At 42.7% G+C, this 18,651-nt stretch overlaps 1 protein-coding gene across 1 annotated transcript in view; it reads right to left on the bottom strand.

Moving 5' to 3' along the window:
- Positions 1–17,732, bottom strand: part of UTP20 (UTP20 small subunit processome component) — a 64,711-nt gene extending 46,979 nt beyond the window's left edge. The window contains exons 1-14 of the mRNA XM_040062469.2: positions 17,597–17,732; positions 16,920–17,000; positions 15,735–15,801; positions 15,396–15,528; positions 14,735–14,923; positions 13,664–13,745; positions 12,429–12,566; positions 11,893–12,048; positions 9,417–9,563; positions 8,784–8,918; positions 7,279–7,356; positions 6,445–6,623; positions 4,350–4,505; positions 3,749–3,837 (exon numbers count right to left, since the gene is read on the bottom strand). Coding sequence (XP_039918403.1) covers positions 3,749–3,837; positions 4,350–4,505; positions 6,445–6,623; positions 7,279–7,356; positions 8,784–8,918; positions 9,417–9,563; positions 11,893–12,048; positions 12,429–12,566; positions 13,664–13,745; positions 14,735–14,923; positions 15,396–15,528; positions 15,735–15,801; positions 16,920–17,000; positions 17,597–17,641 — 1,675 coding nt within the window. The 5' untranslated portion in view covers positions 17,642–17,732. The remainder of the gene's footprint in view (positions 1–3,748; positions 3,838–4,349; positions 4,506–6,444; positions 6,624–7,278; positions 7,357–8,783; positions 8,919–9,416; positions 9,564–11,892; positions 12,049–12,428; positions 12,567–13,663; positions 13,746–14,734; positions 14,924–15,395; positions 15,529–15,734; positions 15,802–16,919; positions 17,001–17,596) is intronic.
- Positions 17,733–18,651: the final 919 nt, after the last annotated feature.

The raw sequence follows: 18,651 nt of genomic DNA on the forward strand, positions 1-18,651 counted from the left end.
AGTTCTGGAACTTGCACTTTGCCTCCGGGCTGAGGCCAGGGAGGTCAAATGGAGCACAGGGCTGGGAGCCTTACACAGGTAGTGAGAGGAAACTGGAGTCCTAGTTGAAGGTGAAGGAATTGCAGGAATCATAGAGGTGGAAAGAACGCTGGAGGATGAGAAAAAGCATCCAGGAACCCTAGTTTGGGAGAAGGGTGAAGAAAACCACACAAGTAAGTTTATTATGGGACAATAGGAGGCATGAGTACAGGACTGTGGATGCATTTATTTTCATTTCCCTTACCAACAAAGGAAGAAGTAGCAATGTGCCTCTGGCACACACACAGAGCCTAAGCAGCACTGCTACTACTGCCAGTAAAGATGAGACCCAAGAAAAGAAATTTTAGATATTCCTTTTCTAGGCTAAGTACATTACCAATAAAACAATCGCGACAGCATGAAAAACCTGCAAATATGATAAAAGACAGACCTAAATCAAAAAGGCCCGTGCTTAACAAAGCTTCTTTATAGAAGAAAAAGCAACAGAGATGATTGGTGGATACATTTAGGAATATTAATAAAGGTATGGAAAATGGAAAATGACAGCCCTTACAAACAAAGGAATAATGAACACTCAGCCTGGGACACTCTAAAACTCGTCTATAGTTTGTCACCAGGCCAAATACTTTCTAGCCCTCTGAGTAAAACTGCCCTGCTCTATGCAGGCGCAGTTAAATTTTTTTCTGGCGAGAGAGGGAAGACAAGCAGTGACCATCTCTTCCTGGAGAAAAGATGCAATATATAGAATTAGTGGTGTCACTTGGGTCAGAGATGATGTGCTGGTTTTGGCTGGGATAGAGGCAGTTTTCTTCATAGGAGCTGGTATGGAGCTGTTTGGGATTTGTGCTGGAAACTGTTGGTAACAGAAGGTTACAGTGCCTCCTTCCAGCCTGCCATGTACCCTTAGCTTCCCTGCCAGCACGGCAGCAAAAAAGCAGAAAAGGCCTCGGCAGCAACAGTAGGCTCAACAGTAACAAAAACATATCTGTATTATCAACCCTGTATTCAGCACAAACCAGAACACAGCCCCATACCAGCCACTGTGATGAAAACTAACACTACTCCAGCCAAAACCAGTGGAACACAGCTGGGACAGCTGACCCCACTGACCAAAGAGATATCTCCTATCATATGGCACCATGCTGAGGATTTAAAACAGGGGGTAGAAGAAGGCATGGCATTTGTCTTCCCGAGTAACTGTTATGAGTAATGGAGCCCTGCTTTCCTGGGGATAGCTGAACACGTGCCTGCCCTTGGGAGGTGGTGAATTAATTCCTCATTTTACTTCACTTGCATGCACGGCTTTTGCTTTATCTGTTAAACTATCTGTATCTCAACCCAGGAGTTTTCTCCCTTTTACCCTTCTGATGCTCTCCACTCATCCCTGCTGAGTCAGCAAGCAGCTGTCAGGGGCGTAGCTGCTGGCTGAGGTTAAGATACAACAGTCCTTTCTGGCATCCAACATGTGGTTTGCAAGGTTAGAGATAATGACAGATTTGATTGAAAAGTGCTAGATCAAACCCTGATTGACAGTGGTTATTGCTGTTTAGCTATTAATTGGCAAGCTTCTGTCCCTGCCATAGAGCTCACTTGTCTAACTGTATATTAGCAGCCACTGATCATTACTGACTGCTTTTTGCTTTCACAGCTGCAGTGCTGTATTGCTTATCAGCCCTCACTGCTGTACCTGGGAACATTTTGATAACAGCCATGGCAATGCACTCAGGCGGGCAGGTGGTCAGGTGGCCAGGGCAGTGCTGCTCCTTTTGTTCTGCTGTACTGGCCAGGCTGGAACTCTAGAGTGAACTTAAATCAATTGGACTGTGGACAAGTCCACACAGGAGCAGGACACCCCAAAGCATCTGCAGCTGAGGTAAAGTCCAGGACAAAGTAGGTACGTCTCAAAGCAACTGTGGCTTTAGTTATGTCTATGCTGCAGCAGGACTGAAGGAATTGTTACCCAAGGATAAGTCCATGCTGGAGGAAGTACACTTGAAGCATTTGTGCCTGTGGGTAAGTCCACGCTGCAGCAGGTACACCGTGAAGCATCACCAGCTATGCATGAGGTCATGCTGGAGCACCTAAGAGTGTGTGGCCACAGACAAGCCCATGACAGAGCAGGTGCACTTCTGAGGGAGAGCAGCCATGGTTAAGGCCACATTTGGAGCAGGTATATCTCTGAAGGCACTGTGGGCCATGGATAAGGCTGTCCTGGAACAGGTGCACCCCAAAGCACCTGTGGTGATAGGTAAGTCTACACCACAGCAGGCATACCCCAGGAGAAACAGGGACTCACAGGAAAAACTCCACGTGGAGCAGGTACTCCCCTAACAAGACTGTATGGAAGTCCAAATCCAAGCAGGGGCAAGGGGAGGAGTTCACTGCAATGTTAAGCCCTGTGGCCTGGCCACAGGGACTGGGGTGGAGACTGTAACTTTAAATTGTTGTAACCCATTTCAGTTGCGTGATTTAGGAATTACTACAGCAGGAACCACCCAAACCGGTGGAGGACAAGCTTTACAAGAAGCAGTGGAAGTGCAGCAGTGAATTAACATGATCTGACTCTGGTGGCAAACAATTCCACACAAGACACCAACTCTCCTGTCCTGAGTGACCATTGTAACAGATGGAGTCCAGATTCATGGACTAAATGAACTCAGTGGATAGCTGTGGAGGTTGGACTGGCAGGGACTGACAGTAAGTTGGCCCTAGTCAACAGTGAAGTCGGCATCAATCTGAAGCCACAGGAAACGAGATGCTAGGAAGAGAAATGTCTTTTTATGTTATGGTGAGAAGAATGGGATTCTGGGCATAGTTATGTTAATGAAGTTGTACCACAAAAGGTTAGGTTCTGAGTTCTTGCATTTGAATGCCTTTTTTGTGCCTGTAACATTTTACATACAAGGTAATGTAATTGTTCATTGGTTCGCTATCTGGGACAGAGTTTATATATTGTTATGTTTGCCCCATTGTGGGGTCTTTCAAGGTTGCCCCATACTGGGTTCAGCTAATGCTCTCTTGTTGGCTCAGGCTATTACTAAAGTTATTTTCTCGGCTTTGCTTTACCTATTAACCTGCCTTCATCTCAGTCCACAAACTTCCCCACTTTTACTATTCTGATTCTCTGCCCCATCCCACTGGGCAAGTATGAGCAGGTGAGCAGCTGTGTGGGGCATAGTTGTCAGCTGGGGTTAAACAACAATGGTCTTTTTTGGCACCCAACATGGAGCTCAAAGGGTTTGAGATAATGACATTTAATTGGAGTGTGCTAGGTTGAGTTTATAGCTGTTATTGATGTGCAGATATTAACTGACCATGGTAATATCTTAAACTTTGCACTGTAGGCTTGAATTGGAGCTTATCAGTCTATAGTCTCTCCCTCACTTGATAGCTTCAGCCTGGATTTGATTTAGATAGATTTCCTTCCTTGTTTTTTCCGTACTTTCTTCTTTTCCTTCCCAATGACCTCTGTCTTCTGCTATGCAGGACATCTGTCACTCCATCATTATTACCAAAAGCAAACGCAGAATTGTTTCCTGGAGGTTGTTTCCTCCCAAGTTTTGCTGCTCTAGTTTCAGTCAAGGTGATAAGTAATTTTGGATACAATGCTACCACTATTCATTTTCATGCTTTGTGCAGTCAGAAAAACTGCTTTTATATTTCTATATATCAACAAAAAGCAAATAATCAGGAAGTAACTGTAACTGACCTTTGCAGAGGATTCCTTTTTCAATGGCTGTGAAGAGAGAGTCTATAAAACTTGTCACACAAGGCAGAATGTGGTCTTTGTTCATTGGTCTGTTGAAAATAAATGGGAAGTCTTTTACTTCTGTGACACTGACACCTACGTATAAAAGCTTTCTACCACATCTATCTCTATTAAATTACAGGTAGCTCATTCCAAGTTTGAAACCAGCACTAAAACATTTTTGCTATTTCTACTTCACAATTTAGGTTGTAGCATTCACTGCATCTTCTTTCTAACTAGACCTTCAATAATTACTGAAAAAATACTGTTGAAAGAGGATAAACAAACTGAAATGTGTCAAGAACATCTCTATATACTAAAGCACCAAATTTAGTCAGTAGGCAATCAAGAAGCCGATACTCTATTCCAGTCTTTACTGTTGGCTCATGGTATTTCCATGCAGCACTTGTTTTTGTCTTCTAACCCCAGCTTCCTGAGTCTAGTACTAGCAATTATTGTCCTTTCCTTAGTAACGTAATTTCTTCCAGAGAGCTAATAGGCAGTAAGAAAGTAGACAGTATTACTGAAATAAATTACAATAATACCTTAGAACATCCCTTACCTAATATGTGGCAGTACAACCAAGGCAACCCAAGACCGTGAAAGGTCAGTGATGTCTTCCTTCTCTGGTAAATGCATTAAAGATAGTACATGATCCAATACGGGAACTTCTGCCTTTTCTCCTTGTCTTTTGCTTGTTTGTTGCCTTGTATTAGAGCTAAAAATAAAACCAAACTTTTTAGTAATCCACCACTGCATATCAGAGATTGTTCCTTTTGCTCCTATGATATTCAAAATAATGTTGTTTACTTCTAGCAAAAAGGACTTGCACAACACAAGGAATTTTTTCCTCTCAATATCCTCTACTACACAAAACATCATCTAGTCATGCTAAAGAGCACAAACCATGGCCTACAAGAAATGTCAGCAGCACTTTATTTCAAGTACAAATATTTCTAGAAGACACTGGTTCTCAGTTGGACACCCTCACAACTATGGGACATATAGACTCTAGGAACGCCTGAGAGTCATATCTATGATGGCTGTTAATAAACCTTGATGACATTGACATAGATGGATGACAGAAAACAGTCAGTGAGGTAGAAGTTTTGGGAATTAAATGGTATCACAAGGTGACTCCAAATCAACAAGCTTATTTGCAGGCAGAAAGACCATACTGAAACATATGAATAGGAGTCCTTCACACTCCATGTGTAGCAATCTTTCCATGCCACCCAGTGCTTGCAAGATCACAGGCAAAAGGCTGCAATAGGCTTCATCCTTCAAGAAATACAGAAGCTCATAAAAAGCCAACAGTAAGAATCATTAGAGGCTTAAGAAAAAACATTTATGAGGTAAACCTCAAGGAATTAGCAATGTTGATCCAGAGAAAGAAGATGTCAGACATGTCTGATGATGAAAGCCCACAATTTATAAAAGCTGGATGCAAAGAGTAAGAAATATTCTGCTCTTTATGTTTCCAGCTGGTAAGATAAGCAGCAAGGGATTTAATCTGCCATAAAGAATGTTTAAGTTATACACTGAGGACTGGGGAAAAAAAAAACAATCAAAAAAAAAACCCAAAAACAAAACAAAAGCCAAAAAGCCCAAATAAATTAAAAACCACCTGATAAGTATAAAGATATCAAAGTACTGGCACAGACTGCCAGAGGCAGCTCAGAAATCTCCAGAACTGACGTATTTAAAAACCAGGCTATGCAAGTCTTGAGATGTCTCCTGGCCATAATTTACAACACTGACATTGCAAGAGCACAAAAAAAAAGCCCAAGCAGGACCAAGGTCCTTGCAGCTCTGTACTCCAAACCACTGGAAAAATAGAGATCAAGAAACAAAGAAAACAAGGGAAGAAAACCAAATTTAGTAATTTTGACTCAACCTTCTGTTCCTGAAACCTCAATGCTTATTATTAAATAAAAATAGGAAAAAGCCATACAGAGTTGACTACTTTAAGTAAAAATAAAACCTTACATAAAAGGCAATACAAAGTCAAAAGTTTTGAATTAGCTGAGTTAGAATTACTAGAAAAATTGCTACCATTAGATTAGCAATGGTCATTCTGTGCTTCAGTGGTTACCCCTAATTTTTCCAAAGAGGCTCCAGGGGAAACAACTACTTCACTGCAACCAAGCTAGGTTTGCAACTAAAAACAGTCAAGCTGTGCCAGCACAGTGCTGGCTTCTGCATTAATTACATGTCCTTTGATATCCAGCTGTGCTCTTTGGCAAGACTTTAGTACTGCTGCCAAGAAAGCTCCTGGACAAGACATATGCATACAGGGAAAAAAGCTGGAGCATAGGCAAGAGGCGATGATAATGATGAGAAGCTGAACTGCTGCACTCACTACAAAGATTAACTGCCAAGAGACACAGTTTGTGTGATGATGTAACAGGTCCCCATCATACATGTAACACTGCTCCTATCAGTGACCACCTTTACAAAGCGGCATCTCTTCTCATATAATCTCAAAAAGGAAAGTGATATCCTACTATATCACTTGGTTTGCAAATCTGCCAGCAATGCTGCCACTTACGCAACTCCAGCAAATACTGGAAGGCAACTTTTATGTGCTCTGCACTGCCTTCAGGCCGAGAGCCACACAGACACATCTAGTGGTAGCTAAACTTGAGAAGGCTCACCTGACAGATGCTTCAGTGAAAAGAAGAGGATACTTTTCAAATGCCATTGAACCAATGGTAGGAGGCTCTGCTTTCACCAAAATGAGTTTAGCCAGAATTGCCACAGCCTCATCCTTTGCGACAGCATCTGTGCCGGAGAAGCAATGTTCAATGTATTCTAGAAAGCATGGGAGAAAATGCTGAAGAGAAAAAAAAAAAAAAAAAAAAAAAAAAAGTCAACATTGGCAAGTTTATTTAATCATCATCAAATTCACAAAAAAACCCACTACACCAATCACAAGGAAATCCAAATACTCACAAGTAAGCCAGCAAAGCAATGGATTTATCAGCTCTGGTGCCCCTAGACACCAGCACACAGACATTTTCCTATCCCAGCAGGGACAGTAATATAATGCAAAAACCCATTTTGAACCAAAGCCAGTCTTATCAGGACATTCCAGATCCTTGACTTGGCTTTCACTTCCCACTTCCTTTAATTAATTTGATTCCTCTAAGATCACCAGTTACAGGGCTTATTCATTTCCACTTAATTTCTCCAGAACTCATTCTCTTCCTCCCACCCATAACACACTCACCCTCTTCAGTCTCCACAGACAAGCTTCTTTTTGTAACAGATACCTATCACCTTCTCCAACCCTGAGAACCCTTACACAGCTTTAACACAATAGCAAAAGTAACCTCTTTCCTTCTTATCAGATCATGCCAGAAGTTTAAATAAACATATCAATACACAACAATCCTTCAGCATACAAGGCCGGCAAATATACTGTGGATTCTCCAGTTGTTCCCTTTAGCAACAAAAATAAACAATGATGCACAATCATTTCCACCTACCCTCTCAAATTGCTTCATTGTGAACACTGCTTCAGAGAAGTCCAAAAGAAAATGCCGTTCAAATCCACTTGCAAATACCTGCAAGACGTAAGTGAAAGGTTGCAGAAAGAGACATTTCATAGTCAGCTCTTCACTGCCCAAGAGACATTTTTTCTGGTATACAAATCAAAGATGCTTTGAACTCTGAAATAACTCTGTCTGGCTCTCTTGCTGAGTCCAGCACGCAGAGCGGCATCGTTTCCAAGTGACAATTCAGGTACAGAAATGCACAGTCCTTTTTAACAAACCCTACTGACACAGCCCTTTTGGACAAACACTGCTGGATGCTACTGTCTCTGTGCAAAGACAACTGAGCTATCTCTTCAGTGTGATATGGAAAATATAAAGTTCTAGGACTGCAGCACAGACACACTAACTGATAGGAAAAAGCTTAGGCCCAAAACACATTTCAACTCAGCATTTTTTCTGTGCAGCAGGTTGCAGAAAGTTTACTACCTCTTGGGCAGAGTGAACCTCTGTGCTTTTGAAAAATTCAAAACAGGAATAGTCCTTTGAGATACTCAGGATCAGTAGTCTTCAATGCCAAGATAAAATACACACCCAGATCTCTTTCCCAGACCCTTCAGAACACAAGAACAGCTTTAAGCCCTCTCCAGTTTAACAGAAGCCCACACAAATATCCTCAAATGTTTGAAGAAGTCTCCCGAGCAAAACTGGCCTCATGCCACAGACAAAACCAATCTTACTTCAGCACACGTCAACACTGAAAACCAGATGAAATTCGATCTTTTTTAAACAAATGCAAGTCTTGCTTTCCCATTGTAAACTGCATGGCATTTTTGTTTCAAATATTTTCACGCACACACACACAAAAACTATGGTCCACACTGTTAATTGCAAAATTACAATGTACTGTAACAAAAAAACTCAAGAATCGGACTCCATAGTATAATCTCCTGTTAATCTTTGCAACACTACATTTGATAGGAACATATGCAGCTAATCATGTCAATGCTCCAGGAACAAAGGCAGTACTGAAATATGCTTACCCCTGTACTTTTTAAATCAAAACTGCACTTGGGTGAACCTTATTCACAAGGTTAAGGCATGCCCATTAAATGCTTGGAAACTTAATGAAAAAGGTATTTTTTTCCACTAAGTTTGACTGAATGATCTACTTTATCACCATAGGCAGGACATATTCCTTCACTGTTCTCCTTTTCTCAACAGAGGCTGTAGGTGTTTGAATCAGAACCTGGATTTCATTGCAATGATGTCTGCCATGGTGGCATTGCTATACTGACAGCCTGTGCAAAACTGTCAGGTAAACCCAAGACCCCATCAGACTTTATTTAAGGCATTGGTCAGTTTCTTCATTATCTGTGCAAAAAGGCTATAGGGAATCTTACAGCATATTTTCAGCCTGAAACAGAATGCCCAGAAATCACCCTCCTCTAGGGCACTTGACGGCTGGGATTTCTGGCATTGGCAGCAACCCTCGTTACCTTCTGAACAGCTTCCTTGGTCAAAGAATCTGGCAACAAAATATTTTCAGCCAGGAGGAATGCAGAAATGGTGTTTAGTAGCATCTTGCAGCAAGATGATGAGAGATATGGCGTTTGTAACATTTTTATTAAAACCTGAAACGAAAAAGAGAACTCCTATTTGTCTATGAAGATAATGATTATCTGGTCTGAACAGCCTAGACAGTCCCTGGACCAGAAGGGCACAGGGTTCTAAGCTTCAGCCCACAGAAACGAATCCTAATAGTTCCACTGAAGTCTGAAGGCCCTACAATCTACCCTAATGGAGCCAAATGTATGTGAATCTGCCAGAACTGCTCTATCCCACTGATATGGGGGGGTTGGTCTCCACCACAGTGGCAGGAACAGGCTCTAGAGGCAGTAACCCATTTTTCCCATTGCTCATTTAAAGTTGGGCTACACTAGCATTACAATATAGAGGTAAAATCTCACAGGATCAGAGAGGTAGCAATACCCAAAATATAGGTCTCTGTTCACTCAACTCAAATCCTAAGCCCAGTGATGCATGAGAAACGTGTACAAATGCTTCAGCTGACAACACTTCCATATTCAACCGTTACTTGTCTGACACATCTAAGTGACAGTCGGACCTACCTGACAGACATCTTCAGGCAGTGAGACTTTAGATCCATTTGCATGTTCCACTAAGATGAGATAAGCTTGCAGAATTCTTTCCATCTGCTCTGAAGCCACAGAGCAGTTGACCTTAGTTATTTTCCTCTGCAAATCTAAGAGTGACTCCTGTTTAAATAAAATAGGGAAACGAAATGCTTCAAATAAATGAATAGATTCTGTTTCACTTACTGCTATTTGAAAGACATTCTAAAGAATCAATATCTCAGCTACCCAACAAATTATTGTTGGCTGTCTCATACGCATTCCACAAATTAAACTGTGAAGAAACACTGTGAAATTTCCCTTAGGTAAAAACACAACCCAGATTCCTTGGACAGAAACACAAGGAGAGCCAAAAATGAGGGTCTCCAGAAACACTTGAAGTATGAAATAGGAAAGAAATATTGGGCTCCACATCCACAATGGCTTGGAAGCACCCAGCTTTCACTGGAATTATCAGAATTTAGGTACTCTTACACTTTATGCACCATTTTGCTAATGTGAATGCTGAAAGATTACTCATACAATATACATTCAACATTCACGTCTCTTTCTGTCCAGAAGATAAAAACTCCGATCCTTGATCCAACAAACTGAACAATTTGGACAGCTATCAAAGACTACATGAATATTTCCCTCTGAGCAAGATATCCCCATGCACCCTCCAGTTCCCAGGGTAAAAGAAAAAGCCTCATTAAAAATATAAGGAAGAATGTCACGCATTTCCAAGATTTTGTAACAACTGCAGATATTGAGTCAAATCAATCCCTGCAGATGCTCAGAGATACACAACATTCAGTGACAAACAAAATCTGTAGCTAATCACAGTCAGATAAAAACTGCTTATCATATTGGGTGAAGCCAGAGGAACAGGATGGGATTTTCTAGGAAACTGGTTAGTTACAGGAAAACAGTCTCAAGAAGGAACCAATAGAAATTATTTAGCCATGCTGGAAGGACTACCCTAAAAAAGCTCATGTGAACCATTTCCTGCAGTTTCCCATTTCATCACTCTGAGGAGCACAACTGACAGTCTGTTGTCAGACATAAGAGGCTTCAATCCCCCTTGGCAAATCCCCCTATACCAGATGTTCGCAAACTTTTAAATATTGGTCAGGTAAGTGAAACACACTGCCAGGCTGTGTCATTGCAGATTATTCTACATCATTATAATCCATCATAGCTGTCTTGGTTTTGAAAGACAGCTGTCTGTCAAGGAAAGCCAGAGCCTCCCTTGGAATGGAGAATGTAAACCCCCTTCCCACCAAATTATTATAAATTTGCAATTAGGGGCTTTCAGGCAAAAATATGGGAATAGGAGTAACAGTTCTTTACTAGGAATATTAAAAAAAAAGGAAAATACAAATGTAGTAGTACAAAAAAAACCAAAAAAATCCTAGAAAAAACCCAGAGTCAGGGATATGACCCGGCACCCTGTTGGTCAGGGTGTTGGAAGCAGTCCAAAAAAAATCCTCCTGGAGTAACAAATGTGGTTCTGTGGAGTAGAGATGGTCCTGTAGAAAGTCCAGTGGTGGTGAGATGGGTCTGGTCTTCCCCTGGGAATCCAGTGGAAAAACCAGATACCTTGTGTCCTTCAGTCCCACTTTTTATCTAGCTAGGAACAGCTGGCTCCTCCCCCACTGTGTGGAGCATCTCACAATGGGATGATGGAATGTGTCATGTCATTGGTGGGCCCTAATGGCCCATTATCAGAAGATGTCCCCTGGAGGATGGAGGGGTGGTGAAAGAGATAAGAAACACTCCCCCACCTGGTTTTAATAGCTGGGCCATTATCAGAAGGCATCTGCCCCCCTCCCCCCTGGAGTCACAAGAGAAGGATAAAACATCTCCCAAAAACCAGTTTTCAACAGATGAAACAGAATACACACTTTTAGGTTACATAATCAAATACAACAGCACAGCCCACAGCACTTAGCTGTGCTCCTTCAAACCAGACTGTAACCCCCAAGCAGCAACACAAGAATGCCAGACTGAAAACATTCTGATTTTCAGTACTTGGCTGCAAGGTTCAAACTTGGATTTCCAGGTTTAACCCAAGTCTTAGCATTAAAAAGATCTGTAGGGCGAAAAACTTCCCTTTCACTGTTATAAAGTGCCTTTGAACCACCAATAATTCAGCAACATAAAACAAGCAAGGGTTCTGCAATGTGCACAAAGGCAGACTGTACAAACCATCCTTGCCCAGTCATAGGACTGAGTTCCGAGTCTCACTGGCAGTAGCTCCCTTCTCACTCACAAAACAGCCACCAGGGTAACTCTGAACTTAGAAAAGAAGTGGGGATTTTTTCCATGACTCTGTATTTTATGTTTCCAAAGCAGAAAAAAACCCGGTTCTGGTCCAATAAAATAGAAATACTTTCCTCAGTAAGTGCAGAATTTTTTCTCAGTCACTCATGAATAAAAAATTAACAGTAAGAAGAAAAATAATGTGTACCTCCAGGCACTTGAAGACAATGTCAAAATGCTCCTTATGGATATGCACTGCAGCTGATCTGATCATTTGCTTGAAGGCTTCTCCAACAGCTAGCCATGGCAGTTCGATTTCTTCTTCAGTCATAGGCCCAAGCTTTAACAGAATTAACTTCACAGCCTGCACAGGAAAAGAGCATAGTGTGCTCTCACACTTAGAAAACAAATCTAGCAATCCTTGAACTAATTAGTGCAATATATTGTTAAAATACTCCAGTGATTTCAATTCTTTCTAGAATGACTACAGCAGAAAAAAAAAAATCTGAAATATCAGCAAGAAGTATGGTTTCAGCATACAGGAATATTACAAAGGAATTATTTAAAACAACCTTCCTGTCTCAAAAAATATTCTTAGAAGGCTTTCAGATCCTCCTAAGTAATTAACAACATGCATATCCCCAAGGATCCACTGAGGTGAATGAGGAAACACTCGATGGTTTCAGTGAGCACTGCCTATGGCCTGTTACAGGAACAGTTAAAAAGCAGCAATCTTGTCTTTACCGGCTCTGCACAAGAGTGGAACATGTTTCGAACACCCTTGCACATCTCAAAAAGCAGCTGTCCTACACCTTCCACCTTTTCGGGATGCTCTCCCAGGTCACGGAGCATTAAATTGAAGAGTTCATTTTTATCAGAAACCTACAAAACATAAGGAGAAAAAAAAGTTACCTTCTATTCAGAGCTGCCACAATCAATCAAAAGGCTCTACAAGAGGCAATCAAAAGGCTCTACAGCACCATGTTGTTCTCCTAGTCCTCCCTTCTCACAGCAGCTCAAACCCCATTATTTCTGTGACCACACAAGGAAATTCAAAGAAATTTGATCAGCTATTTAGTCACTACAGCTGCCACAGTCCCAGAATGTACACACTGCAGCTGAAATATATGTGTTTGATTCCTCTCATGATTTTAAACATGTGCATAAATGCACTGTTAAACTGGTCACAACTGAAACAAAAAAAGTCCCTGTCCTGATGAGAAAGAGATGTCTATCAGCTGAACACAGAAACCGGTCATCTGAAATTAGAACCACACTTGAGAATACTGCAGGGACTTCTGGTCCAGCATTTTAAACACCTCAGTTTCTGAGGATTTGAATTAAAGTTTAGAAATTTCCAAAAGCACACAATCAAATGAACATGCTTTATTAAGGTCTTTCAACTTAGGACAAAAATAAGGATACTCAAACTTTCCTAACCAGTATAAGGAATCGTGACTTTTCTATGTTTTGACTAAAGAAAACCCAACAACTACCACTTCCTTTCCTTACTCCATGAAAGGCTGCTGTCTGATCTCGGCTGATCTGCCTGGGAATGTTACATATGGTCATCTTCAGGAGTGCAAAAACACCACAAGAATTTCAGTTCTACAAAGGCCTTAAAGTATTTGTGAAAAAAACAGTGGGAAAACATGCATATACAAAGTCAAGCCTCCCTTCTGCAGAATTACCTTACTATTTCTAGCCATTTTAGATGAAGCAACCACACACATTTAGTTTAATGTCTTTAAACAGAGAGTGCTAAGGCCTCTATTTGCCACTACTGACATAGAATGCATGACATTCTCAGTATGATAAAAAAACCCCTAACAAAATGACAAAAAAATGACAACTCAGGACATGCTGTATGCTAGTTCAGGCCTCATTATCCCATCTCAGGAGAAAACCTAGCATCACACACTGAATCCAAAAACCACCTCAAAATGAAGATAGCACTAAAGCACAAACATCCCACTTACCTTTCTCATGAGAAAGACAAAACTTTCAGCAGCAAAGTTTCTGATGTGGAGTTTGTGGTGAGCCAGCAGTGTGCTGTACAGGCTACAAAGACACAAAATAATCCATTGTCTTGGGGCAATGCAAGAATTGCCATCAGCTAATTAAAAAAACTGTTTCCAGTTTACACTACCACTTTTTTATAAACGCTAAGAACCTGTCCTTCTAGAGAGGGCCAATACCTTCCCTCATCTTGACTCCCTTCCACTCTCCCTGCATAAAGAACAAGAGTTTTGCAAAGAAGGTCAAATGATAGTGCCAAGCAAATTAAATCACAATCAGAAATACCTTTAAAATCTGCGGATCCACACAGATTCACTGCAGCATCAAGATTTAAGATATATGTTTAGCAGCAATAAGTAAAACATAAGTTGATTTATATACCAGATTAGTATTTCAGTTGAGCTAACAGGCTGTCCTGTAAACTTCAAAGTTTTGATATATTCAGTTTGCAAGGCTGATAAATATTTGCAGTTTGACAGTATCAGTAACAGTGGCAGGTGGCTCATCACAGATTCATGGAAGAGGAGGTGGTGCCTTGGATTCTCTCAAATTGAGCAGATAATTTTTCAGTAAGTCTGACAGCTTAGCCTGGGCTGGTGAGAAAATCTGTAACCAGTTTTTCACTCCATCTGTTCCAAACTGAAATTAGGAGGAAGAAACATGGAACCACTGTCTATGTCAAAAGGGAGAAGATAGCTACATCAGCAATTAAGACCGAACAATTGCTCACACTGGGTCAGGCCACATGCTCAGTCAGTCTATAGACAGAAGCTGCCAAAGGCAGATACCCAGGAAAGGTTTAAAAACACAGCAAACATGTACGAAATCAGCCTGCAATTCAGGAACTCCCCAGGCCCAGAAGTCCCTGAATTTGGTAACTTCCTGAACTTTGGCCAGTTTCTCTCTGAGAAAAGCTGAGAAAGCATGCTAAAAAGTATACTGAAGCACTAAGCCATGTATTCATGTGGCACTTACACTTCCACAGCATCTAGTAACTGCTGATGAAGTCAGACGTGAAATATGGCTTTTACCTGTATATGTTGTGTATGTCCTTCACCATCAATCTCCACAAATACTTGTAGAGATAGGAAAGAGAGGTAAAAGCCCATTCTAGCAGCTCTGTGTCCTGGGTATCCAATAATTTGGTGATGGCCAGGAAAAAGTCATGAAAGTGAGGATAGAAGTCAGCCTGAAGATCTCGAGCCAGCTGCACCACTAGACTGTTTTTCAGAAAATACACCAGTGTTAGTGCACTTCAAACGCAAACCAATAAAAACCTAGTCAAACATTGCATGATCCAGCACAGTCTCTTTGCAAAGAACGGCAGAATCACTTCTACTTCTCACTTTTAAAAACTATCACCTGTTAGGCAGCTGTGGATAGCAAGAATCTTAAGATTTTTTAAAAATCAAGCAGCAAACAAGAAAACAAATGATTAACATAAAACAAAGCACATTAACATAATGAGTGACATTCAGTAAGCATTCCAGCTAATTTGTTTGCCTTGTCACAACTATATTTTTTGAAGACTTAGAATCATAAAGCTCTACCAGGGTAATATGACCACTTAGGGCATCACATTGCTTATTTTCTTCAGGCACAATAAAGATATAGAACACTTACAAGAGGACTCAGGTTTACTTGTGTAATACCATTAAGGCTTACAACTACTTTTTGTGACCATACACTTACTTTAATAGGGGTTGGTAAGCAAGACTGCCTTCAACTTGCAAATGTGTCTTCAAGCTCTGCACAACAGCACTTTGGTAATAAACCAGCTGGTTGAAGGACTGGCATTTGTTGGCCACTTCACTGTAGAATTGCACTGTTCAAACAACAGAAGAGAAGCCCTGAAAATGACCAGTTTTCTACCTGCACCTGGTAAACATGTATGTTTAGGGTGTTAGAATAACAGTGCTCCAGAGCCCAGTCCAAAAACCAGTCAATAACTTCCCATTGGGCTCTGGATGAAGAAAAAACATATTTTTAGCAGTCTAAGGAAAGTAGAAAACATGAATATAAATGACATACCAAAATGCTGAGTGAGGTTCAGTTCCTTCCATTTCCGCAGTCCTTCGAAAAAGTAAGTTTCAACCTCCTGCCAAAAGAAAGATGAAGAATAGCTACCAACCCTAATGAATGTGTCCTGTAAAGATGAGAGGTTCAAATTAAGGCAACTATCAAGGGCCTTAAGCATTTAAAGAATATTCCAAGAAATCTCAATGACTAATTTCAACATGTACTATGGAGTTTCTGAAAATAAGTCTTTCTTTCAATATTCAAAACACATTTGAAAATATTTTCTGGTGGCAGGACTGGCTTACACAATTGCTTTTTATACCTCTGTTGACTGGCCTTAATAATCTAAGACTCTGAGCCATAGCTCACCCAGCACAATGCCTTGGGATTTCTTTTGGCACTCTCACAGCTACTGAGTGGGAAGTTCAGAAGAACAATCCAGTAGGCCAGGGGCTATAACCTGCAAAGCGTTATAATCATAATGATGATTTATACAACACAGAAATGATCCTTGTGATCCACAAAGACACATGCTCATGCTTTACATACATGCTATCAGTACATGGGTGTCAATCTCTTCTCCCAGGTAACAAGTGATAGGACAAGAGGAAATTGCCTGAAGTTGTGCTAGAGGACGTTTAGACTGGATATTAAGGAAAATTTCTTTACTGAAAGGGTGGTCAGACATTAGAACAGGCTGCCCAGACAAGTGGCTGAGTAATCATGCCTGGAAATATTTAAAAGACATGTAGATATGGCACTTAGGGACATGGTTTAACAATGAACTTGACAGTGTTAGGTTAACAGTTGGACTCAATAATCTTAGAGGTCTCTTCCAACTTATGGTATTAAAACTTCTGATTTTATTGCAACTACTCAGCACCTGCATTTCTTTCTTAGTCAGTTCCAGACTGCCAAATTACACAGCAGCATCCTTCATATTCAGAAACAGGCCGAATAGCCACATGGAAGACATCAGGGTGGTACTGTCAAAGTGCCTCTATGGCAATAATGCAAACCAGGTAAAAAAGTAAAAGGGAACAAAGCATGAAATGAGGCTCCAAACTGCTGAAAAGCAGTTATTGCAGGAGAAATTATTTCCAATTTCCTCCTAAATAAATTTATTAAGTGGCACTTTCATGGAATATATATACTCGTGATGTGATTTCAGAAAATAATCACAACTGCTGCCCTCACCTCAGCATAGCTTCCAGTTCTGTCAATCCGATGAATAATATCAATATTAATGTTGCTTAGGCGCTCCGAAAAGGTAAGAAACTGCAAAAAAAGGACACATTTCTTGCTCAGTCCTGAGCACAGCTCTTCTAAATCTCTCCCGACAGCACACACACTGCAAACAGAAACCCCATTTCTAAACGCAGGCTGCCAGATAACACTCCCCAATATCAGCCCTACAAGATCAAGGCAAAACGCCCAGGAGCAGGACTGACCATCTACCCACTCCGCGACATGCAAAACCGAGGCTCCCAGCCCACACGTCTGCGCAACGCGATGAAAGAGATGCCGAGAAATCTAGCTAGATTTCATCAAACTGCCCCGCTCTCAGCCTTCCTGAAACAACGCCCCGATTAGTTTCATTAAATTACGCCAGGGTCCTACACTAGGGCGGCGCCGCGGCTGCTGCCTGCCAGGGACGGTGAGCCGACTGCCGGGTACGGGCCAGAAGCCGCCTCCGGTCCCGCTGTCTCGGCCGGGGCCCTCGCAGCACTGAGCAGATCCTGCCACGCCGCCCGCCCTCACGTCTCTGCCGCGGCGGCGCTTCGGCAGGCGGGCACGACCGCTGAACTAACACCGACGGCGGAAGCCTGAGTTCCCCTCCCCCGGCCAGCAGTCGCCTCCGGGCGGGCGCTCACCCGGTGCGTGTTCCCCGACTTGGGGGCCGAGGGCTTGCTCTTCATGGTGGCGGCGGCTGGGGCCCCACAGCGAGTCCCGCACGTGCGGCCCTACGCGGCGGGCGCCGCCATGCCGGGCACGGGCCGCCGGGAGCAGGGGCGGGACGGCCGGCGGAAGGGGCGGGCGATGCTGAACGAGCGCCGTGCCCGGAGCCGGGGAGGAGCCGTGCCCGGGGTCGGGGAGGAGCCGTGCCCGGAGCCGGGGAGGAGCCGTGCCCGGAGCCGGGGAGGAGCCGTGCCCGTCTCGCATCGGCCGCTGGCGGCGGTTCGCTGAGAGCTCTGGGCTCCGTTCCGCCCTTGTCTGTGCTCTCCGGTGTGGGGCGGCGGGCTGGGGCACTTCGGTACCAGGGGCAGACGGCGGCGGGGCTCGGGGAATATCACTTTGTGCTATGGCGAAAGCATGATGTGGCGGAGCACAGCCCACAGCGCAGCACTGATGGCTCGTCCCGAAACGGCCTCTGCCCGGCTCCCTGATCTTAGTGATTTTTGTCCGGATCTCAACAATTCAAACAAAAATATTCATCGCAGACAAAGTACATGCAAACCAAGGCCTCGCACAAGGACAAATGTTTACGGACTAGTCGTCCCTAGCAATCCCACGGCTTGTGGGAGCGTCTGTCTGCGGCTGCAGTTACGGGACGAGAAGGACGTGTGAGTGAGGTTGGAGATGAACTTTAGATTGGAAGGACCTATAACGTGGGCAGGTGTGGAAAAAAACAGCTCAGAACCACGCGACCGTTCCGGGTTGCATCTTGCGTAGCTTGAGAATTTGGCCCTGCCGAGGCTGCCCGGCCTGCCTGCTACAGGCAGCTCAAGGCCACTGTCAGAAACCAGGCTTGCAGGTTATTCAGACGAAGAGACATAAAGGTGTATTTGAGCACGGCCGAAGTTCACGATTAGAAGCACGTCGGGACCCTCGACTTCGAACAGACCCAACAGGTTAAACACTGCCAGGTGCATCCAGAAAGGCTGCCCACAGGCAGGCGGTAAACCATTAACTTGATAGTCATCTGGAC

The sequence above is a fragment of the Hirundo rustica genome, chromosome 4 (genome assembly GCF_015227805.2).
Source record: "Hirundo rustica isolate bHirRus1 chromosome 4, bHirRus1.pri.v3, whole genome shotgun sequence".
Classification (NCBI taxonomy): Eukaryota; Metazoa; Chordata; class Aves; order Passeriformes; family Hirundinidae; genus Hirundo; species Hirundo rustica.